This window comes from Bos indicus, chromosome 25 (genome assembly GCF_029378745.1).
Source record: "Bos indicus isolate NIAB-ARS_2022 breed Sahiwal x Tharparkar chromosome 25, NIAB-ARS_B.indTharparkar_mat_pri_1.0, whole genome shotgun sequence".
NCBI classification, from domain to species: domain Eukaryota; kingdom Metazoa; phylum Chordata; class Mammalia; order Artiodactyla; family Bovidae; genus Bos; species Bos indicus.
In genome coordinates, this window is record NC_091784.1 from 21,280,899 (window position 1) to 21,304,639 (window position 23,741).

At 45.6% G+C, this 23,741-nt stretch overlaps 1 protein-coding gene across 1 annotated transcript in view; it reads left to right on the plus strand.

Annotated features, from left to right (window-relative positions):
- OTOA (otoancorin) overlaps positions 1–18,375 on the plus strand; it is a 79,470-nt gene extending 61,095 nt beyond the window's left edge. Inside the window, exons 23-29 of the mRNA XM_070779794.1 lie at positions 3–190; positions 2,029–2,184; positions 11,181–11,323; positions 11,557–11,693; positions 12,208–12,305; positions 15,500–15,695; positions 17,805–18,375. Coding sequence (XP_070635895.1) covers positions 3–190; positions 2,029–2,184; positions 11,181–11,323; positions 11,557–11,693; positions 12,208–12,305; positions 15,500–15,695; positions 17,805–17,875 — 989 coding nt within the window. The 3' untranslated portion in view covers positions 17,876–18,375. The remainder of the gene's footprint in view (positions 1–2; positions 191–2,028; positions 2,185–11,180; positions 11,324–11,556; positions 11,694–12,207; positions 12,306–15,499; positions 15,696–17,804) is intronic.
- Positions 18,376–23,741: the final 5,366 nt, after the last annotated feature.

Genomic DNA, 23,741 nt, shown 5'->3' on the forward strand with positions numbered 1-23,741 from the left:
AGGTTGCCATGGCATCATGGCTCCCTCTTCCAATGACATCATCAAGCTGGCCGAAGCCAATGCCTGCTGGGCCCCCGAGGACCTGCTCTGCCTGGAGGAGGACACGTTCCTCAGGAGCGTGGAGCTGCTGGGAGCCGTCAGGAGCTTCAGCCTGGCTCAGCTGAGGAAGCTGAAGGAGAAGGCAGTACAGGTGAAGCCCGCGTCAGGGAGGAAGCCCTCACAGAGGGAAACCCAGCCCAGGGTCCCAGCCCTGCTGTGCACAGACCCATCTCATGGAGTTTGCACTTGGGTCATCTTGTTGGAATCCCACTGCGTCCGCTCCGAGCCAAAGCTGTGATCTGTGAGCCTGAGAGGGTTCCAGCTCCTCCCTCTCAGGGCTCTGTTAAGGATGGGATGAGATGTCTTGGCATCTAGAGGATGCTCCATAAATCAAATTTTGGGGATACCCTGGTGCCTCTGACTGAGGTGGTTTCCAGGAATCAAGCCTTTTCTTTCTCCACTTGGAGAACCCCACTGCTTCTTGCAGGAGGTTTTCTCAGAATCTGTTGCAAAGTCACCTGAGAACAGAGCAGAAAGGAATAAAAAGAGAACTGGAAGTAATTTGCCATCTTTATAAAGATCCCCTTGAGTGGCTTGTTTCAGCTGTTAAGATCGTCGTGGACTATGTAGTTATGGTTGTGGGGTTAAGATATTAAATTCCTTAAAATGATAAGTCTGTTTTTCATATGAGTAATCCAAGTTTATTGTGGGCAAGTCAGAAAATAATAAAGAAGAAAATCAGTCAGTCTTTTACCTGGAGATAACCGGGTAGCTCAAACGGTAAAGAATCCACCTGCAAAGCGGGAGACCCGGGTTCGATGCCTGGGTTGGGAAGATTCCCTGGAGTAGGGCATGGCAACCCACTCCAGTATTCTTGCCTGGAGAATCTCTGTGGACAGAGGAGCCTGGTAGGCTCCAGTCCACGGGGTTGTAAAGAGTCGGACACGACTGAGAGACTACTGCTTTCACTTTCAAGCACTATTAATATTTTGGTATGTTCACCCGAAGCTTCCCAGACTTCTGTGTATGCATGTAAAATATATTTATATATTTCATACATGTATTTCACATATCTAACATATATACGTTACAAAAAATAGGATCATACTCCAACTCTTCAATAGCTTCCTCTCCACATGAACAGTGTACAGCACATATTATTATATATCAGAAATATAAATCTATATCAGCCTTTTAAAGAGCTATGTAATATCCTACTTTATGGTTGGTCTTTATTTATTTAACTAGTTGGTAGACTTTTAGACTTTATTTTTTTAATGCCTCCATGTATATATTTATACATATTTCTTTGGGCACTTGTCTTATTATTTACTTAGGCTACATTCTCAGAGGTGGAATTTCTGAATCAAAGAGTATAAATGTTTTAAAAGCTTTTGATGCATGTAGCCAAATTTCCCTCTAAAAAGCATGTACCAATTTACATTCTTAACATCAACAAATGAGGGCATCCTTTATCCCATATCGTTCCGATACCATAAGTGATCATTCTTTTTACTCTTTGTCAATTCGATCAGCCTACTTACTATTCTTTGATTGTTGTTAATGTACATTTCTTTAATATGACTGAGACAACTTTTCTCATACGTTTGTTTCTTTTCTTGTGAATTTCCTATTCATGTTTTTGTCTGTTTAAAAAAAATAGTCATTATTTTCTTATTGATTTGTTTGAGAACTTTATATATTAAAGAAATTTGCCCCATGTCAGTTTCAAATACAGTCAGTAAAAGTGAAAGTGAAAGTTGCTCAGTCATGTCCGACTCTTTGCGACCCCATGGACCGTACAGGTCACGGAATTTTCCAGGCTAGAATACTAGAGTTGGTAGCCTTTTCCTTCTCCAGGGGATCTTCCCCACGTGGGAATTGAACTGGGGTCTCCTGCATTGCAGGTGGATTCTTTACCAACTGAGCTATGAGGGAAACCACAGTCAGTAGGGGTCAGTCTAATCTGGCTTTTTTTTTCACCTGAAGGTTTGGGACATGCCTTCTTCCTGGAGAGAGTACCATATTGTTTCCCTGGGGCGCATTGCTCTGGCTCTTAATGAGAGTGAGCTGGAGCAGCTGGATCTGAGCTCCATTGATACCGTGGCTTCCCTCAGCCAGCAGACAGAGTGGACCCCAGGGCAGGTAAGTAGACATGCTGGATCTCTTAAATATTCTATTTCAGTCTTAATAGTGTGTATATTTTCCTTTACAATCTAGAGCATACTTACAGTAGTCATTATAGCAACTTTAAAAGTCTTTGCTGCTGGGGACTTCCCTGGTGGTCCAGTGGTTAAGACTTCACTTTCAATGCATGAAATGTGGATTCAATCCTTGGCCAGGGAGCTAAGATCCTGTATGCCTAACAGCAAAAAAAAAAAAAAAAAAAAAAACAAACACAAAACATGAAACAGAAACAATATTGTAACAAATTCAATAAAGACTTAAAAAATAACTGTAAAAAATAAAAGTCTTTGCTGCTAATTTCATTATCATTGTCATTTCTATTTATTTATTTTTGGCTGCACTGGATCTTCACTGTTGCTCGTGGGCTTTCTCTAGTTGTGGTGAATGGGACTACTCGTTCCCGTGGCTTCTCTTGTTGCGGAACATGGGCTTCAAGCTCTTGGACTTAAGTAGTCGTGGTGCACGGGCTTAGTTGCTTCTCGGCATATGGGGATCTTGCCAAACCAGGGCTCAAACCCGTGTCCCCTGCACTGGCAGGTAGATTCTTAACCGTTGGACAACCAGGGAAGTTTATCATTGTCTTTTTGTTAGCTAATTTTCCCCCTAATTATGGTCATATTTTCTTATTTGTAAGTCTAAAAATTTTAATGGGCTAATGGGCATTGTGAATTTTACATCTTTGAGCACTCAGTTCAGTTGTTCTCCTTTGAAGAGTACTAGGCTTTGTTCTGGCACACACTTCAATTACTTTTAGATCAGTTTGATGATTTTGAGGGTTCCCTTTGAGCATTATAAGGGTGAATCTAGAGTGAGCTTCCAGCCCAGCATTTCTCATGATGTACTCTGCATAGAAGTTAAATAAGCAGGGTGACAATATACAGCCTTGATGTACTCCTTTTCCTATTTGGAACCAGTCTGTTGTTCCATGTCCAGTTCTAACTGTTGCTTCCTGACCTGCATACAGGTTTCTCAAGAGACAGGTCAGATGGTCTGGTATTCCCATCTCTTTAAGAATTTTCCACAGTTGATTGTGATCCACACAGTCAAAGGCTTTGGCATAGTCAATAAAGCAGAAATAGATGTTTTTCTGGAACTCTCTTGCTTTTTCGATGATCCAGCGAATGTTGGCAATTTGATCTCTGGTTCTTCTGCCTTTTCTAAAACCAGCTTGAACATCTGGAATTTCACGGTTCACATATTGCTGAAGCCTGTCTTGGAGAATTTTGAGCATTACTTCACTAGCGTGTGAGATGAGTGCAATTGTACAGTAGTTTGAGCATTCTTTGGCATTGCCTTTCTTTGGGATTGGAATGAAAACTGACCTTTTCCAGTCCTGTGGCCACTGCTGAGTTTTCCAAAATTGCTGGCATATTGAGTGCAGCACTTTCACAGCATCGTCTTTCAGGATTTGAAATAGCTCAACTGGAATTCCATCACCTCCACTAGCTTTGTTTGTAATGATGCTTTCTAAGGCCCACTTGACTTCACAGAAATACAAACTGGAATCAAGATTGCTAGGAGAAATATCAATATCTCAGATATGCAGATGACACCAGCCTTATGGCAGACAGTGAAGAGGAACTAAAAAGCCTCTTGATGAAAGTGAAGGAGGAGAGTGAAAAAGTTGGCTTAAAGCTCATCATTAAGAAAACTAAGATCATGGCATCTGGTCCCATCACTTCATGGGAAATAGATGGGGAAACAGTGGAAACAGTGTCAAACTTTATTTTTGGGGGCTCCAAAATCACTGCAGATGGTGATTGCAGCCATGAAATTAAAAGATGCTTACTCTTTGGAAGGAAACGTTATGACCAACCTAGATAGTATATTGAAAAGCAGAGACATTACTTTGCCAACAAAGGTCCATCTAATCAAGCCTATGGTTTTTCCAGTAGTCATGTATGGGTATGAGAGTTGGATGGTGAAGAAAGCTTAGCACCGAAGAATTGATGCTTTTGAACTGTGGTGTTGGAGAAGACTCTTGAGAGTCCCTTGGACTGCAAGGAGATCCAACCAGTCTATTCTGAAGGAGATCAGCCCTGGGATTTCTTTGGAAGGATTGTTGTTGAAGCCGAAACTCCAATACTTTGGCCACCTCATGCAAAGAGTTGACTCATTAGAAAAGACCCTGATGCTGGGAGGGATTGGGGGCAGGAGGAGAAGGGGACGACAGAGGATGAGATGGCTGGATGGCATCACCGACTCAATGGACATGGGTTTGGGTGAACTCCGGGAGTTGGTGATGGACAGGGAGGCCTGGAGTTCTGCGATTCATGGGGTCGCAAAGAGTCGGACACGACTGAGCGACTGAACTGAACTGAGAGTGAGCTTTATTCAGTGGTTAATTTATCCCCATCACTGAGACGTGATTCTTCTGAGGACTCCATCCAATGCTCCATATAGTTCAAGATCTCTTCTCTAGGGCTGGTGGGAATGTGAACTCTTCCCAGCTCCGTGTGAGCTCTGAGAATTGTTTGGCCTCCTGCTTTCTGATGCCTTTTTGATATTTATGTGGACTTCCATTCCTTGCATGTGATCAGCGCTCAGCCAGGCTTGATAAAACCTCTCTGTAGACTTATGGACCCTGTTCCCTCTCTGTGCAGTTTCTTCCTCTCCAGTACTTTGCTTGACAAATTATAGCATCTCTGGCCTCTCTGGACTTGAATCTCTGTATCCTCAACTCAGCCTGACCACTGGGCTTTTTTGGGTTCCCTTTCCTGCTCCGTAGCCCGGAAACTGCCTCTGGGCAGACAGTAAGGGCAATTGTGGGGTTCACCTGACTTGTTTTCCTTCTTTCAGCATTATAGGCTTGTGCTTCCTGTTGTCCTGTGTCTAAATAGAGTCATTTCATTTACTTTTTTCAGTTTATGGTGAGAGGGCGATTCCTGTGTCAGTGAATCCTTCATGGGCAAAAGAAGAACTTCTGCCCAGAATATGTTTCTGTTGGGTAGGAAGTTAATCCACTGTATTGCTGGAAGGGGGTGTCTTAGCTGCTCTGTGTTCACTTGGTTCTCAGGCGGCCCTCCCCTCAGCTGTCATTTTCAGCACTAGGCCTACGTATCATGTAATTAGCAACCTCAGAAAAAAGTGCTTCTTTCTCATTAATTTTTGAAACAGCCCAAGCATTGCCTCCAATCATGCAATTGCCCAGTCCTAAACAATCTGGTCAGAAGTAGAATATGTGGGTTGGCCTGACACACATCAGAGAGTAGAATCCATCTCATCAAGACCATCTGAACTGAGAATGGGGAACACGTGTGTGATAGGCTATGTAATGACCCCCAAAGATGTCTACTTCCTCATCGCTGGAACCCATGAATAATTTCCCTTATGTGGCAAAAGGAACTTTGCTGATGTGATTAGGTTAAGAATCTTGCAGTGGGAGATTATCCTCGTGGGCCCAAGGTAATCACAAGGGGCCTTAGTGATGGAGGTGGGGGCAGGGGGGCCCTAGATAGAGAGGGCAATGTGACAGTGGAGGCAGGGGGACACATTGAGAGATTTGAAGGTGCAGTACTGCTGGGTTTGAAGATCGAAGACGGGGCTCTGAGTCAAGGACTTCAGGCAGCCTCCAGGAGCTAAAACAGACAAGGAAATGAATGCAATCTAGAGTCTCAAAAGGAACACATCCTGATGACCCATTTTAGGACTTAAGATCCCCAGAACTATAATAGAATGTATCCGTGTCATTTCAGGCCACGGAGTTTGTGGTAATCTGTTACAGCAGCAAAAGGAAATGAATACAGGTGGTTCACAAAAGAGAAAAGCATGGTGTTATCAGGGGAGCGTGGATACTAGGCAGGCAAAACCAAGGCATGTCCCCTACTCTCATGAGCTTCTTGCAATCAGGATTGCCATGTCTCATGACTGAGTGGCAACATTCAAATAGAACACGGGGTGAACTGCCCAACCCCGCTGGAGTTGGGCAACATGGAGGTCCTGGCCCTAAGGGTGAAGTAAGTTAATACATGTTAAATATGTGAACAATGGGCTTGCCTGCTGGCTCAGACATTAAGAATCTGCCTGCAATGCGGGAAACCTGGGTTAGATACTGGGTTGGGAATATCCCCTGGAGAAGGGAATGGCTACCCACTCCAGTATTCTGGCCTGGAGAATTCCATGGACAGAGGAGCCTGGTGGGCTACAGTCCATGGGGTCGCAAAGAGTCAGACACGACTGAGCGCCTTTCACTTTCACTGTGAACAATGCCTGGCACCTAGTAGTCAAAAAAATCAGTTGTTTTCATTGTTGTCATCAGTATATTGTCATCATCACGCTCTGTCTTTCTGGCAGTTTAACATTTGCCTTGCTTGCAAGATGAGAGGGTTGGACCTCCCCCTGGCCCACCAGTCTGCAGTTCCTTCCACTCTGACATTCTATAATCCTGGGGTTCTGTGACTCTAAAACTGGTTTTGACTGGCTTAAGAAGTGCCACATCACACTTCCAATATTAAAATCATTCTACTTGCAGTCTGGGAGAAAACAGGAAAATATCTCCAACTTAGAAACTACAGTATTTCTTTCCCTTTGTACCAATTTTCAATTCTCATGGATGGCAGTGAGATTTATCAATATGTTTGAAGGGGATATGAAAACCTAACATTTGCATATATCATTTGCAGTCAGTTCCTCAACTTTAGCTCCCAATCAAACCCTTAAATGCATGTTTCTAGATTAATAGTCAGACCTGGTGGAACTGCATTAACAGATAGTTCAGCTTAAAAACCAATATAAAGGAAAAAAACTATTATAGAAGCCAGAGGGATGAACAGAGAGATTGAAATCTTACAGCTATTCACTTTCAGCGGTTAATATTGCCTGAAAGTGTTGGTATTAATTGTCTTGGAATCATTACAGATACACTGGCCCAGTCATTCAAGGAAATATATTTTGGCTTATCATCTTGCAGGCTGAGCTTGCATTTTCCAGGTTCCAGTGGCAAAACAATTTAATATTGCATCTTCAAAGTAATTTTATTTGAATTGTATTTTTGCACTTTCATTTTAAAATGGGCATGCCTGATAGTTGGGGAGCACGGATTGCTATGAGTCAACAAGTGAAACCTGCTTATGAAGACTTAATAAAGAAAAGTTCAAAAGCTAACTTGAATCTCTACCTCTCCTTCATCCCCAAACATCTTCACTGGCTTAGAGTAGATGCTTTGAAGTCAGAATGTCTGGGTTGTAATCCTAGAACCAGTCATTCAAGTCATCTTGGCATACTTGGCATTACCTTGGCATAACCTTGGCATAGTTACTTAACCTCTCTGTGCCTCAGTTTCTGCATCTGTGAAATAGAGATAATATTAATATTTACTTCCTAGGGTTGTGGGGATTAGAAAAGATAGTATGTGTAAATGGTCAAAGGAGTGTTGGCATACAGTAAGCTTTCAGTAAATATTACCTGTTATTATTTGGGATGCACATTTCCATTCAGTCAAGGACATTTAAATCTAAGCACAGTATTAACTGAAGTTCCCTTATAGCACCTGTGAGCTTTGTAATCATTGAGGGAAACTTCATGAAGACATTGACCAATCTGATTTGCAGAAATGTAGGAAATCTCTCTGAAGCCAATCCATCATGTGATTGGATTAGAGAAGCAGTAATTCGATGTCATTTCAAAGGAATATATATTGCCTATGGCTTCTGTAAATCACTCACTTAGATGTTCATCCATTTATTCATTAAAAAAGTACTTATTATTCAGAATGTACCCTACTGTGGGCTAGGCATTGTGCCAGGCACTGGGAATATGGTAGTGAACTATCTGGATAGGGTCTTCATCTTTGGAGATTCTGTTTGGTGATACAGACAAAAAGTTGAGCAATCAAGAGGAAACATTTAACAAATTTTGATAAGGGATAAGCAGAAGATGGACAAGGTTCTCATGGAAATAGTGGGGAGGGAAGCTACTTGGGATGGGAGAATCCGGGAAGTCTTCTCTGAGCAGGTAGCATTTAAACAGACCTGAGAGATAGAAAGGCAACAGCTGCGTTAAAAAGTGGAATCGCATTGCAATGTTTCACATTGTTTGCCAACACTTTCTCTTAACACTAGAGTGATCCATATTGTGTGATAGGATGGACTGACATTAAAGGGAGATGGGAAGATTCACTGTGACTCTTCCGCTCCCACTCAGGAGATGTTCATCCTTGGATGTCCCCTCCCCACCTTTGCCTTGTGAGCTCTGGTCTTTTTGTAATCTTTATAATCTGTCTCCATGATCCCTGACAATCCACACTATTATGCAGCTCATCTTTAGGGGATTGACTTGGGTCCTTCCTCAAGTCCAACATAGGGAGACGAAATTAATCAGGATTCACCCAGTTACAAGTGACAGAAAACCCAACTCAAGGAGACTTGAGCAAGAATGGAGTTTGTTAGCCCAATAAAAAATGAATGGAAGATCTAAATAGACAGTTCTTCAAAGAAGACATACACCAGGCCAAAAAGCACGTGGAAAAATGCTCAGCATCACTAATTCTTAGAGAAATGCAAATCAAAGCTACAATGAGGTGTCACCTGACATTGGTCAAAAAATCTACAAACAATAAATGCTGGAGAGGGTGTGGAGAAAAGGGGACTCTCCTACCCTGTTGGTGGAAATGTAAATTGGTGCATTATAGAGAACAGTATGGAGGTTCCTTAAAAAACTAAATATGAATTTCCATATGATCCAGCAATCCCACTCCTGGGCATATGTCCAGAGAAAACCATAATTCAAAAAGATACACTCACTCCAGTGTTCATTGCAGCCCTACTTACAATAACCAAGAAAAAGAAGCCACCTAAATGTCCATCCACAGAGGAAAGGATAAAGAAGGTGTGGTACATATATACAATGGAATACTACTCAGCCATAAAAAGAGTGAAGTAATGCCATTTGCAGCACCATGGATGGTGCTAGAGATTGTTATACTGAGTGAAATAAGTCAGACAGAGGAGGAAAAATATATCGCTTATATGTGGAATCTAAAAAAATGGTGTAAATGAAGGCACATTCACAAAACAGAAATAGAGTCACAGATGTAGAAAACAAACTATGGTTACCAGGCGGAAAGGGGAGGAGGGGTAAACTGGGAAACTGGGGTTGACATATACACACTACCATATATAAAATTGATAACTGAAAGGAATTAGTGTCGGGCTTCCCTCATGGCTCAGATGGTAGAGAATCTGTCTGCAATGCAGGAGACCTGTGTTCGATCCTTGGGTGGGGAAGATCCCCTTAAGAAGGGAATGGCCCATTCCAGTATTCTTGCTTGGAGATTCCTATGGACAGAGGAGCCTGGTGGGCTGTAGTCCATGGGGTCACAAAGAATCTGACATGACAGAGCGGCTAATACTCACTTTTCACTGAGGACTTACTGTGTAGCACAGGGAATTCTGCTCAGTGCTCTGTAAAGACCTATATGGGAAAAGAATCTAAACAAGAGTAGAGAGATGTATATATGTGTGTATATATGTGTATATCAGAGAAGGCAATGGCACCCCACTCCAGTACTCTTGCCTGGAAAATCCTGTGGATGGAGGAGCCTGGTAGGCTGCAATCCATGAGGTCGCTAAGAGTCGGACACGACTAAGCGACTTCACTTTCACTTTTCACTTTCATGCATTGGAGAAGGAAATGGCAACCCACTCCAGCGTTCTTGCCTGGAGAATCCCAGGGACGGGGGAGCCTGGTGGGCTGCCGTCTATGGGGTCGCACAGAGTCGGACACGACTGAAGTGACTTAGCATATGTGTATATGTGTGTGTGTGTGTGTGTGTATATACATATATGTATAACTGATTCACTTTGCTGTGAACCTGAAACTAACAGTGTTGTAAATCAACTCTACTCCAATAAAAATTTTTTAAAAAGAATGGAGTGTATTGACTCCTATCACAGAGGATGTCAAGAGTGGAATTAAAGTATGGCTGGATCCAGGGGCTTCAACACTGTCGTCAGGACTGTCTCTCACCATTTTTGACCCTGCTTTCTTCTGTGTTGGCTTTGTTCAGAGGGAGTTTCTTTCCATGTGGTGAGTTCTAGAAGATTCAGGTGTTTGTCTGCCAAGGTCCAGTCCAGAGTAAAGAAGGCTCAGCTCTTCTAATTGCTCCAGCCAAAGTCCTGGTTGGTTTTGACTGGACCACATGCCCAATCTGGAAACAATCACTATAGTCAGGCTAAGAGGCATTCTGACTGGCCAGAAACACTCCTGGAACTCAGAATGCAGTTAGCTCCAGTTGGACCAGATGAAGTAAGAGTGTGGGAGGGCTGGCTCACCAGGGAAAGTCATGAACAATTAATAGCCACTATGTTAAATTAAGGGGACTCTACACTACGCATCAACCCCTAAAATCAAAGCTAATTGGAAAGATTTCCGTGTGGTTTTAAATGCCAGAGCATTTAATGTACTACCCTCTGGAGCTGAAGAGTGAGAGGCAAATGTATTTCAGGGTAGATTTCATGAAGGTAACATCTGACTTGAACTCCCAAATAAAAGGATGGATTTTAACAGTTGGGAATGTAGGAAGGACATTTCAGATTGAGGCACTGACTTGAGTTAAGGTGTAAAGGCAGAAAATTACAAGGTTTTACCAGAAAATTGTGAAAACATAGGCTGGAAAAGTTTGGATCCTAATGCAGAAGAACTTAAGTGACCAAACTATCTGAAAGTCATGAATGATGAGGGGAATAAGCCAGCAGACCAGACCCAAGGTACCAATGTCTTTGATGTTGAAGGATACAAGAACTTCATGGCTTTTATAGATCAGGGGACATGCTCAGTAGAAGCGGCACCATCGGGAGGATAACCTGGATGAGTGGCTAGGATAGTTTGGAATGGGTAATATGTCCAGAGGAGAAGCGTGAGCAATCAGTCAGGAGGCTGGCTCTGTTATCCCCTTGGATCTTGGGGTCTTGATCATCTCTGGATGGTTCATTTCTTGTCCTTCCACATTTTTATAGGCTAAATCCATTCTACAAGGGTTTCTGGAGGATTCAGGCTATAGGGTCCAGGATCTGAAGAGCTTCCATTTGGTAGGACTTGGTGCAGCCCTGTGTGCCATGAACATCACTGAAATCTCACTTATAAAGATCTTGGAATTCAGGTAACCAAAATACTAGTGCACAGAGTGGCAAATGATTGATTGTTGGTTCATTCATTCATTAATTTATTCATCAAGCTGTTCTCTGCTTCCTGCTGCTTTGCAACCTTTCTGGGATAAAATAGGGAGTGAGATTAGCTGGATCCTTTCTTGATGCTGAGCCTACCTACCTTTTGCATATCTATTTTGACTGGAGAGTCTCCTGGGCTCACACTATATTCCTCCCTTGTAACCAGGGTGGTGGTGGCCAGAATCGGGACCCTGCTCTGCAGTACCCAGGTCTTGGCAGAGTTTAAGAGGAAGGCAGAAGTTGTGTTTGGGGAGCCCACCGAGTGGTCCAGCTTTGTCTTGCAGGAGCTTGGGACCATTGCAGGTAAGAGGTACTTTGAGCATGCCTTTCTCTCCCTTTCCAACCTTAAATCTGGGGACAAAAACAAACAAACAAACAAAATCCTTGGCCACATATAGTGAACATCCATAGGGTTATGATAGAACCTAGATTTCATGACTTCAAGTTGCAGAAGGTGGGGATCTGCAAGTCTGCTTTTTAAACAAGCTCTCTTGGTAATTCTGTGTAGCTAAAGTGGTTTAGAATGTTATTTAATTGGCTCCAAAATAGATTTATACACAATTTAAAATTTGTGTAAAGTGAAGCTCCTTCTGGGCATAAATTTCCTTGTAGGAGACCAATCAGGGCTAATGTGACCCACATATTTTCTTCCTTAGTTGATTAAGGAACCTAATTCCCCAGTGTGACTTTCAGGGCCTTTTGTAAGGAATGATGTTTGCCTAGAACATGCAGATCTGTACATTACGCAGTGCCATTAATAAAACAAACGGAGTTCTGATGGCTTGAATTAAACCCTCTGATTCCTTTTTCTCCCCAGCTGGATTAACTAAGGAAGAGCTCCGAATGCTTGATAAGGATTTGATGCCATATTTCCAGCCATCAGCAATCAAATGCCTTCCTGATGAGATATTCAAAGTAAGTACTCAGTTCTTCAAGGAGAATGGGAGCTGACCCCATTTCAAATCACACAGGGAAGCAGATGGTGGGTGTTGGATTCTAGGGACCTACAACCTGCTTCTGCAAATGGGGCCAGAGGAGAGCTATGTGCCAACAATGGATGGATCACAACATAATTTTAGCTGTTTTTGTTTTTAAAGTTTTTTCTTCAATTTTTAATTTATCTTTTATTTGTGTCTATTTTTATGGTTTCCTTCTCTTCACAGCCACTGGCACTAATTTTCTATTTATGATGGTATGACAGGTGTATATTCCCTTATCCCAAACCCTTGGGATATTTCAGAATTTGGAATTTTCCAGAGTTTAGAAAGATCACTCTGTGAATCTACAGTATTGTAACCGAACACCTTCAGCAGTGTCTGGGGGAAGCACCTTGTAAGCAAGTACATGAATATTTCTGTGAAGAAATCTGTGACAAAGCACACTAATTGGAATAAATAGAGACTATAAATGGTTTCATATCAATTCAGGTCAGATTTTGCTGGCAAATGAGTTTGTCTTAAACTCTGGGAAAAACTTACAGGTTTCAGACTGTTTTTGGACTTCAGAATTGTAGATGAGGGATGATATTTCCATTAACATTTTCTTTTAAAATAAATTTAAATGAAACATTTAAATTGATTTAAAGAAAAGTATTAAGAAAGCCACAAACAGCTATGGAAAAAATTGAGAGGGTTGAAGTGGATCTATTGAGGATAGGGAAGCAGATGTATAAGTTTAGGAGCGGGTTTGGTGGGGGAGTCTGCTCTGATGAAGAGTGACTCTGGTGTTCTTGTTTGGGTAACTTGGAAACATATTTTGTCCACCAAAACTGGATAAGGCACACCAGGCTAGACAAGCTTGCATGATGCCACGTCATTGGTTCTTTTTAAGACAAGAGAACAGATCTTGAACCACTTCAGGACCAAGAACAGTTCCCAGCACAGACCAGGTTTGAGCGGTTTGAAAAGTGAGTCGCTCAGTCCTCTCTGACTCTTTGCGACCCCATGGACTATACAGTCTATGGAATTCTCCAGGCCAGAACACTGGAGTGGGTAGCCGTTCCTTTCTCCAAGGGATCTTCCCAACCCAGGGATTGAACCCAGGTCTCACATTGCAGGCGGATTCTTTTCTGTCTGAGCCTCCAGGGAAGCCCAAGAATACTGGAGTGGGTAGCCTATATCCCATCTCCAGAAGATCTTCCTGACCCAGTAATCAAATTGGTGTCTCCTGCACTGCAGGTGGATTCTTTACCAGCTGAGCTACCAGGAAAGCTGTTTAGGGGAAATAAACAAGTAGCTGTCCTTAAAGCCCATTCAGCTTCTTTTCTGGGGGCTCTGCATGGGGTAGGCAGCTTGGTCCTTGAAGTTGGCATGTTGCTGAGCACGCTCTCCTGGTCTTGTTTGGAATGTACTTTGCAGCTTACCTTTTCTGAAAATTCCTAGCGGCCACTTACATTGTGGTAGGCTTCAGCCTAGGTGCTAGGGTGTAGGTACCAGACTAGGTTCCCATGGCATGGCACTGGTGAAGGCATATAATGCAGTGCCTTCAGGGGCTTGAAAAAGTAACAAAAGAATGTAGTGGCCTGGGTAGGGATTAAGGTGAACTGGAGAGCCAGTCTAAAGCTGGGAAAGCTGCTTCTCATCTCTGGCACAGGATGCAATGCAGTGTGACTGTGTGGGCCTAGCATTGCTGCCAGATCGTCCTTTTTTTTTTTTTTTTTAGAATCCTGAAGTCTCGTTTTCATGTAACATCTCCTGATAATTAAATGTTGGAACCGCTTTGAATTTATTTTTTAAAAACAGTTCAATAGACCTGGGGTTGCAAGCAGCAACACTGGAAGAATACATAATTTTTATAATGCAGACTCTGTGTTAATGGTAGATGTAAGGTATAAGCCAGAAGTGCATGTCTGCTGTGTGTGTGTGTCTGGTGAGAGGGAGGAGGTGATGCTGAATTTTGCAGGACAGGTTAGTTAGGTGAGAGGGAGGGACAGTGTTCCAGGCAGAAGGATGTATTGCCTCCTGGGGGTTACACATATGGCTGTCCATTCTCCAGGAGTGAAGTGTGCCAGCAAGGAGTGAGGGATAGGGTGCTGGAGAGGGGGGCAGGACTCAGAGCTTGAAGGCCTTATTATTGTGTAAAGAGCTTGAATTGCATCCTGGACGGGGGCAGAAAGGGTTCTAAGCAAGGGAATGACATGATTCCAGGGAAGCACCAACTTGGACAAGAAAGAATAATGTGAAGGAGTAAAGTCAGGGTGAGAAAGCAGAACCCCCTTTCTCAGAATCTTTGGGACCCTTAGAAAACGAGCAGGATGACTTTAGAGGCACCTGACATCCCATCTCATTTCACACCCACTGGAACTAATCACCGAGTCCTCTAAGGCAGAAGTGATTGCAGAAAGAATCTTGTTCAGGGCCCTTGAGCAGAATTCCCACTGCTGTGTGTCTATGGCACACATCACTAATAGATCACTGCAGTTACCTTTGTAGAACCCTTACCGGACTCACCTGCGATGAGTTGAGAATCCACATAGGATATAAGTTCTCTGTGCGATCCCACATCTAGTCCAAAAGCACAGAGAGGCTGTGAAACTTGCCCAAGTCACACAGCTAGTGTGTGGCAGAGCTGGGACACAGATTAAAAGCTTTGCCCTTTAAGCGTGTGTTTTCTCCACCACCTCAGTGTTCCTCTGGTGGGGGACTTGAAGCATTGTGGGCAGGGTAACTTGCACTGCATTAAACCACATTAAGTCGCCTTATAAACTCTCTTTCACTATTGATTACTTCAAGGAGGAAATCTCAGTTTTGGAGCTAAAAATATATATATATTATATATATATATTTAAAAGAGGCCCCAGGATCAAACATTGTTGGCCAACAGATCTAGCTAGAGTTGTTTTGCTTCTTCTGGCATATTTTAAACGAGTACTTATTGCAAGTCATCCTGTTTCCGTTTTTGGAAATTGCCATTAATTTTTTTTTTCATTTTATAATACATCTATATTAGTAGTGAAAGAGTGGTCTGATTTTAAGGAAAAATCCTGAAGAGTAGCACAGATGAGAGATACATGGGTACCGCAAAGTTGTGCGGGCCCAGGGCGGATGCCCGAGATTTGGGAAAGTTTCGGAGGGGCGCCTCTGAGGGCGCTGTCCCCTTCCCCCCTGTAGGAGCTGTCGGCGGAGCAGATCGCCTCCCTGGGCCCTGAAAACGCGGCGGCGGTGACCCCAGCCCAGCGCCGGCAGCTCAGCATGTTGCAGCTGCAGAGCCTCCAGCGGGCGATAGATGGCGCCAAGGCTCGCTCCTGGCTGGATGCGCCTCCGAGCGCCAGCCCCGCCCGGACCCCCTCCTCTCTTTCTCCTCCAGGTGAGCGGGACGGACCCAGCCCCACCTCCCACTCCCAATCCCCCTTCCTAGTCTCTCGGTCCGCCCCGCCTGACATGGGACGGCGAGAAGGCTCCTAAAATTCAGGGTGGGGTCTCTGACAGTCCTTGAAGATTCTGCATTCAGAGAAAAACCCACAGTCCGTACCAAGCATATGTAAAGAATGGTCAACTCTGGAGCACTTGCAAGTCTTGGGATGGGGGGAGCTCTTAAAAATTGCCAGCCCCACGGACCCCACCCAGAACCCACTGAATCAGAATTTCTCAGGACTTAAGCCCTTTCAGTGGTTCCTTTGCTCCTCCATCCTTCTCACCGTCCAGGATTAATAAATTCAGTCGATATATTTTGGGCACCTACTATGTGCTAAGCCTGCTTTAGGAGCTGGTGAGTAAGGCAGGTGAGGCTCTCTCCTAATAAACAAGGAGATTTCAAATCTGATTAAGACCAGGGAAGGAAAGCAGCAGAAGGAAGTGGTGGTGACGAAGAAATGAGCTGAGCGGAGGAGTCGGGGGTGGGGGTGGCGGTGGCTTTCTTTCCCGGCTTTTTTTTTTTTCTCCCTGCCTGTCTCCCCTCCCTCCCCTCGCCCTCACACTTCTTTATGACTCCTGTCTTTAGTGAACACCGTCTTTGGACCAAGCATGGTGCTCGGCTCTGGGGAGGCAGCTGTGAACAAGCCAGATGTGTCCTCTGTCCTTGTGGAGCTCCCAGTCCAGGGTGGGGGTGACGGAAGCCCCAGCACCCAGGCGACCATGAGGCAGTACGAGGGGTGCTGTGATCCCAGGGATCGCAGGACACGGGGATCGCTGGGGAGAGGCAGCTTCCTGGGCTTCGGGGAGGGGAAGCGGCGGTGGAAACCTCCTGAAGACTGATATCTAAGCTGCAAACCCAGCTGGAGAGATACCCCGGCCACGTGGGGAGTGTCCCAGGTAGAGGCAAGAGCAGATGCAAATACCCAGAGTTCAAAGAGAGCTGGGGCCTCACCGTCTCCAGGTATCCCTCCTCCTCCTCCCGCCTTGGGGATGGGAGGATGCCCAATTTCTGCAGATGGGAGCCATGCCCTTTGATTTATTACTATCTTTAAACTTTTTCATTGAAATATAATCTGCATACATGTAAAAGTTATTTGAAAATGCTGCAGTGTTTTGGGTCTTATATAATGCACACAGTAGACCATGCACATGGTTTAAAATATGAGAAGTCTGAAAAGCTGTGAAGTGAAACATCCACCCTCCACCCGCTGTTCCATAGTCACCCAGTTCCCCTCCTCAGAGCAACCAGTGTTACCAGTTGTGTATCTGTCCAGAGATATGCCATGCATATCCATAGATTATTCCTGCACTTTTACAAAAGCTTATTATATACTTTGTTCTGTGACTTGCATTTTTCACCTGAAAATTTACCTTAGAGACAGTTCCATGTCCATATCTAGGAGCCGTGCAGTTCTTGGTTTTCTGGCTATGCTGTAACTGTCTTTAACTAGATCTCTATAGACGATAATTCAGTTGTTTCTATTTTTATACTGCTACAATCAATGCTGCAGCAAATGACTTTATATACTTTGCATCTGTTCAAGTATATCTGCAGGGTAAACTCTTCCAAGTGAGACTGGGGGGGTCAGAGGGTCGGTGCATCTGGAAATTCTGATGCAGGAGAAGCCTAGATCCTCTTTCCTTCCATTCACCCCACTGGCCTGAGCTGGTCCTGGCAGCCCGGTGAACCGTTCCTGGGGGCCAGGCACTTAATCTTGTTTCCTAATCTTGCTTTGTTATCTGAACCACCTGGGTGTGATACTTAAAATCCAGATCCCCTGGCCTGGTACCTGACTTGCTGAATCAGAATTTTCAGGGGAAGATCCCCAAATTTGCATTTTTGGCCATCTCCCCAGATGACTCCTATGAGTCAGTTCTGGTACTTGCTAATTCACGCAGTCTCATATACTTTGCCCTCCCACCCTTTGCTATTTGGGATCATTATTCTTGTTTAGGGTTGAGCAAGCCAAGACCTAGAGAGGGGGGAGGTGCAGGGTGCGATGTGCCCACCCTCTGTGGGCTGCTGAGACCTCCTGTCAACTCTTGTCTTGTTTCCTTGTAGGAGCCTGGGTCTCCAGGGGTCTTGGGCTGGGCTACCTTCTCCTGGTCCTGATGCCCAAGCTCGTGTGGTGAGTGGTGTTTGCGCATCGCCCTGGGGCCCAGGCAGCTGGCCAAGGCGCTTGCAGACCCCGAGGATGCTGCAGAGGGTGGGAGTCCCCCACCCCGACTCAGAGTCTCAACGAGGGCAAGGAGACCCTGGGACTTTGGAACTGAAGAGGCACTGAAGGAAGAATAATTATTAAAATATGGTCTTACACCTTCTTAAACTGGCTTGCATCCTCAGCAGGGAGACCTCATCTCAGTGTCCCTAGTTTTCCAGCTTGGAGACAGGGACGCTGGGGAGGGGAGACCATTTCCTGTCAACACCATGAAGACATTAGTACAAGTTAACATCCTCCCTCTAGAAGGAGATGCCAGCCAGCGATGGGTGCAGGCCAAGGCCCCCAGTTTCACCAAGGCCTGCTCTGGCTTCTCTTCTGGTTTTAATTTCCCTTCCTCGGAGATATAGGCCATATTGGATTTCTCCTTCTTAGATATTTAGCAGAGCTGAAATAAATGAATCCCGTAATAGACGCCGATATTCCTGCCTGATTGTTGGGACTAATTGATGTTTTTGGTGGGCATTGCATTGCTTGGAAATTAAAACATTTAACATGGCTCAACATTAAATCAATTTAAAAATACATTTTCCAGATACCTTCCACTTCCTTGGGAGTCAGCTGAATGAATGGCTGTTAAACTTTCAAAAATATACCTTTCTTGGTGGAGGTGGTGGCTCTTCCAGGTTTTAAGTGCTCTGGGCTTTGGGGATGGGTTGAAATAAAAGAAAAATACACTGTGTAAGTCAGTCACTCCTGCGATTATGGTGGAGCAAAGCAAATGTACCCAGTGGCACAGTCCTTTTGGAAATTTGCAAGATGTTCGTGACCTTTGGCTCAGGAAGGCAGAGCTTAGGAAGGGGTGCTTTGCTACCTCCTGGATGTTATGCCTTCTCAAATTCAGCCATCAAAGTTGTTTCTCTCGACATAGCTTAAGGTGGCAATTTTTTTGGGGGGGGGGGGAGTTCCCAGCCTCTACCGTCTGCAACTCCCCCAGCTGTTTGCAGAGATCATGGTCACTGGCGTGTGAGTCAGTGTGCTGGCTATGGCTCTGATCGGTCAGGACCTGTGCTGTACTGGTTATTAATACAGGTAGATATTGTGGAGGCTGGCGGGTCTTCAGAAGTTTTGTGTGGTTATTACAGAAAATTAAAAGACTGGGGTGTGGAGGGTGTGGCCTTGTGGGTATTACTTGGGGTCTGATCTGATTTTCTTTCATCCTGGTGGGGAAGTGGTTGCTAGTGCTGCTTCTGGAGCCCAGATCATTTATCTCATTACAAACTCCAGCCCCAGTTTAGCTGGGCGGGACCGGCTGCTTCGAGCGGGATGCTGGCTGAGAATGTGTCTGCCCAGATTCCCATCAGAGAGGCCTTGGACCTTGCTCAGTAGTCCCACTTTCTTCCAGCCTTGAATTATCCTGGGCAACCACAACTTCCTATGAGTCAGACTTCATGCTGCCAACGCCAAGTAGCTTTGCGTCTCACTTTCGCTTCTGATCATTTGTTTTTGGGTTAGTTTCTGGGTTGTTCCTCCCATTGTGGATGACAGTAACGGCTCCCGTTCTGCAGGTCCAGTCTGCATCAGGAGCTGCTCTGAGGTCTTTACCTGTATCATTAGTTCACGTCATCATCATCATGATCCCGCCAGGTGGATGCTGTTGGTTCCCATTTTCCAGATGAGGTGACTGAACCTGAGAAAGGTGAAGGAACTCTTGTCTAAGACCTCTCAGATAGCGAGGATTTGGATTCTGACTTTTCGTCTCGCCCTCTGCTGCCTCCTGGATGGATATTCTTGAACTTCTCTAATGAGTTAGATCAGAGAGAGGTTCTGTAGATCCCTTCCCCTCCTCCTCTGGCGGGAGGCCAGCTTGCCTCACAGCTCATATAATTGGTGATTGCCTCAGGCAGGAAGACAAATCCAGCTTATGCCCTGCAGGACCCCCGGGGTCTCGGGTTGAAGTGTGCAGCCTTCTGCACGCAGAAAAGCAGCAGTCACACCGCAGGTACAGCTCCCTGTTCACCTTTTCAACGTCAGCGATGCTGTTGGGTTCCCAGCCTCCACCTTCTGCAACTCCCCCCAGCTGTTTGCAGAGATCACGGTCCCTGGCGTGCGGGTCACGGTGTGCTGGTTATGGCTCTGATCGGTCAGAGCCTTGCCATACGGTTATTCAAATTTTTGAACATTGCTCAGCTAGATCCTTTTACAGATCCCCTACCATCAAGCTTGATGGGGGCTGGGAGTCTTTCTGCACCTTCAGTCTGTCATCCAATGGGACTTAGATTTAAGCTATTCCCTCTAGTCCTGGTACCCGGGGGTTCAGCCACCGTGGCTGGGATGGGCTCCACTGCCAATGAAAGGTGGCTGTGAGTTGGTGCGTGTGTGAACATGTGTGAGTGTGTGTTTACCTGGCTTTACTGAAGAAATGCTGTCATGGAAGAGGCAGTAAACAACTTAATATTAAATATTAGGTATTTTCTTTGTCCTTAAAAGTTCTTCATCCATCCTTGCCTCCTTTAAACACATCTATATTGCCGTAATGAACAGGGAGGCCTGGCAGAACTCCAGCCCACACGGTGTCTAAGTGGCATGTCTTCAAAGTGCAAATCTTGAAATCTTCTTGAAGTGAGTGTCCTTGCTACAAATCCACCCAGGACGTCTAGCAATTCCTAGGATTCTCAACCACTGCAGGAGGGTCGTTGTCCACTTCTCTGCCTTTCCTGCCCCAGGAACTGATTACTTCAGAAAGGGACATAGCTTGTCTGATCCTTGAAATGTTGGCAACTCACCAGAAGGTGAAGACCTTATTTGCCTTCACCTTCATTCTGACCTTTTACGAGCCCAACAAAATGCCTGCCGATGAAATGTGGGGGAAGGGGCTGTCCTTTCCCAGGAGAACTCTGGCCCTGAGAAGTTCCTTCTAGTCTCCGAGACCCTCTGGAACACTCCTGTGTTGGGGGCAGCTAGACGGTGGTTCCCAACTCTTCTGCTCACTCCCTTTATTAGGATGCAACAGCCAGGCTCTTGCCATGTGGCTTCCATGTGCACCTCAGTGGGTAGAGTCTGCTTCTCCACCTGCTAACTTTGGCTTTGGCCGTTGAGCAGACAGGACACCACCCCTCCAGCAGAAGTCTTACACGCGCTTGTGTGATTTGACCTCTTGGTAATTGCTTCTGTGTGTGAGGAGACCTGTGGGTGAGGAGACATGGAGCAGACCTGAGCCCAGTGCACAGCTAGGAGCTAAGTTGAGACCAGCAGGACCCAGCTGAGCTCAGCCAAGCCCAGGAGAGCCACAGCCAACCTGAATACTCATACGTGAGAAGTATGTATTTGTTAAGGGAAGCCATTGAGATTTAGGGTTGATGGTTGCTGTAGCCAAAGCTGACTTGTACTCCATGACTTCCACATGCCTCCCTGGCACGGGCTGGTCATGTGCTGGGGATAGGAAGGTGGTGCACTCTGACCCTTTCATCACATTCCCATCATTTGCCCTGGAGATTGTGCCCATTAGGGAAGCTCTTTGTCAAATGCTGTGCTTCTTGATACAACACCATGGCCCCTAATTGCCGCTTACTTCCCGTTTCCAAGACCAGGGGCCGTAGAAATCAGGTAACTGCTCCTCTGGGGTCAGAGCTTCTGCCCATAACATGGTTGTTCCATCTGCTCTGCCATGGCAGCCTTCATATCTAATGGCTCATCGAACTATTTCACCTGGAGCACTCACCGATCCAACATCATTGCCTCCAGCTCTGCAGCTTAGCTCTACCCCCTGATACCATCAAGGCTCTGTTAGCTGGAGTTTCCCAGAGGGATGGATTTTCAGGTCAGGTAATAGCGCATGGAATAGGTGCACCGGCCCATCCTCAGGGGAGAGCATCCCAGCTGGAGAAGCCATCGGGCTCTCCTCCAGGTGTGTGTCATCTCCACTCACACTGGAAGCTGGAAGCCCCACTGAAGTGGCTGAGGTCCACAAGTCTGACTTTGAGCTACTCTCCCTTGGGGGCCTGCTGCATCCGTCGTCTTCTGTTCCTTGCCATGTCAGGCCCACTGAGACCCCACTCTCTGATATCTTGGGTCAGGGATCCTGAGACTGATGGGCAGGCTGGTGGTTTTCCACTAGTGTCCAGTCAGCTTCAGGACCTCTCACACCAGGAAGGATTTGGAATTGGAGGAATGAACATGACAAGCATGTAGCCCCACTGGAATGTAAGTTCCCGTGGGCAGAAACCCTGACCGTCTTGTTCAATGATGCATTCTTCCTGCTCAGCAGTCCCCAATGGGCTGGGTCATGGTTGGTGTTCACTGCATATTTGTTGAATATGTAGGTGAAAGTACTTTCCCCCTCACATCAGACTGAACTCAGTAGGACCTCTGGTCAGGCAAGTGTTGGTAAACTTCAGCTCCAAGGGAGCTGAGGAGATGTGATAAGAATCTACTCATTTAACAAAAAAGCATATTGAGAATTCACTTTTTGCCAGCCCCTGTGCTAGTCATGATGGAGGCAGAACACACACAGCCCTGTCCTCATGCAGGCCACATTGTGCTGGGAGCTAGAAGAGGCACATAATAGACACATGCAGACAGTGATCAGATAGTGATCAATACAATGGAAAGAAGTCAATCTGGTGGTGGTGGGGGTGAGGGCAGAGAACAAGCTTTAGGTAAAAATCAAGTGATCATGGAAAAGATAGTGATTGAGCAGAGACTGGAAGGCGGTATGGGGCGGCATGCGTATACCTAAACTTATACCTGTATTTCCATCTATATTCACATTGGCATCCATATCTACATTGATGTCATCATCTCTGTCTGTATCCGGTCTGGGTAGCAAAGAGGAGCAAGTGTGAAGTCCCAGAGGCAGGACTGAAGCTCCGGGTGTCTGAGGACCAGCAGGTGGCATGGTGGGTGGGGAAAGGCAGGAGATGAGGCTGGAGAGATGACGGGCCAGATCAGGGAAGGCCTCGGGGGCATCACTGGGCTTAGTCTCCTGATTCTGAATGAACGGAAAGTGGAAGGAGGTTGAACCCCATGGGATCTTTGCCCTTTTGCCGTGACACAAGGGGAACTCAGAAAAAGTGGCTGTGGCTCCAGAACTCCTGTGGGTTCTGTCTTGCCTCCTTTACGTATTGTCCACTCCCTGTAGTTCTCATCCTGTTGCTTCCTTGTAAAGGAGTCTTTGCATCAGTTCAGTTTGGTGAGCGTTATCTTAATCTTAGAAGATTTAACTCAGGATTTTGTTTCCAAGCTCCTTGCTGTGTCCTCGGTGTGGGGAGAGACCTGACCCTTCCCTCCCGCCCCATGCTGATGACCCCTGAGAGCACATCTCCTTCTCCCCACACAGCCAGGTGAGCGGTCAGCCACAGGAGTCTCTCTGCATCACTGTAGGTGATGTATCAGGACCCTCTTGACTTATATGCCTTCTGAGAGCTGGAAAACGTTCTGGATTCAGGCCTGGCTGGATCCAGGAGCTGTGACAACATCCCCGGGAGTGGGCTTCCCTCTTGCTATCTTCTGACTCTGCCTTTAAGCCTGGCTTCTTTCCTAGGCAGGCTCCCCTTTCACAGTGGCCACCATCAGCATTTAGACTCATAGCCTAACATGTTAGCATTATTGAGAGAGAGAGACTTTGGTCTTTCCTGGTCACGCCAGTGGAAGTCCCTGGATTTACTTTAATCAAACCTACCTGAGGCAGGTGGCATCGCTGAGCTGACCCCTGTGGCCGAGATGGTGAAGTACACCAACTGGCCAAGGCTAGGTCAGGAGGTGACCCCAAACCCTACCCCAGATCACAGTGACCAAACAGCAGAGGGCTGATTCCAGGAGAGTTCAGTTACCAAACCATG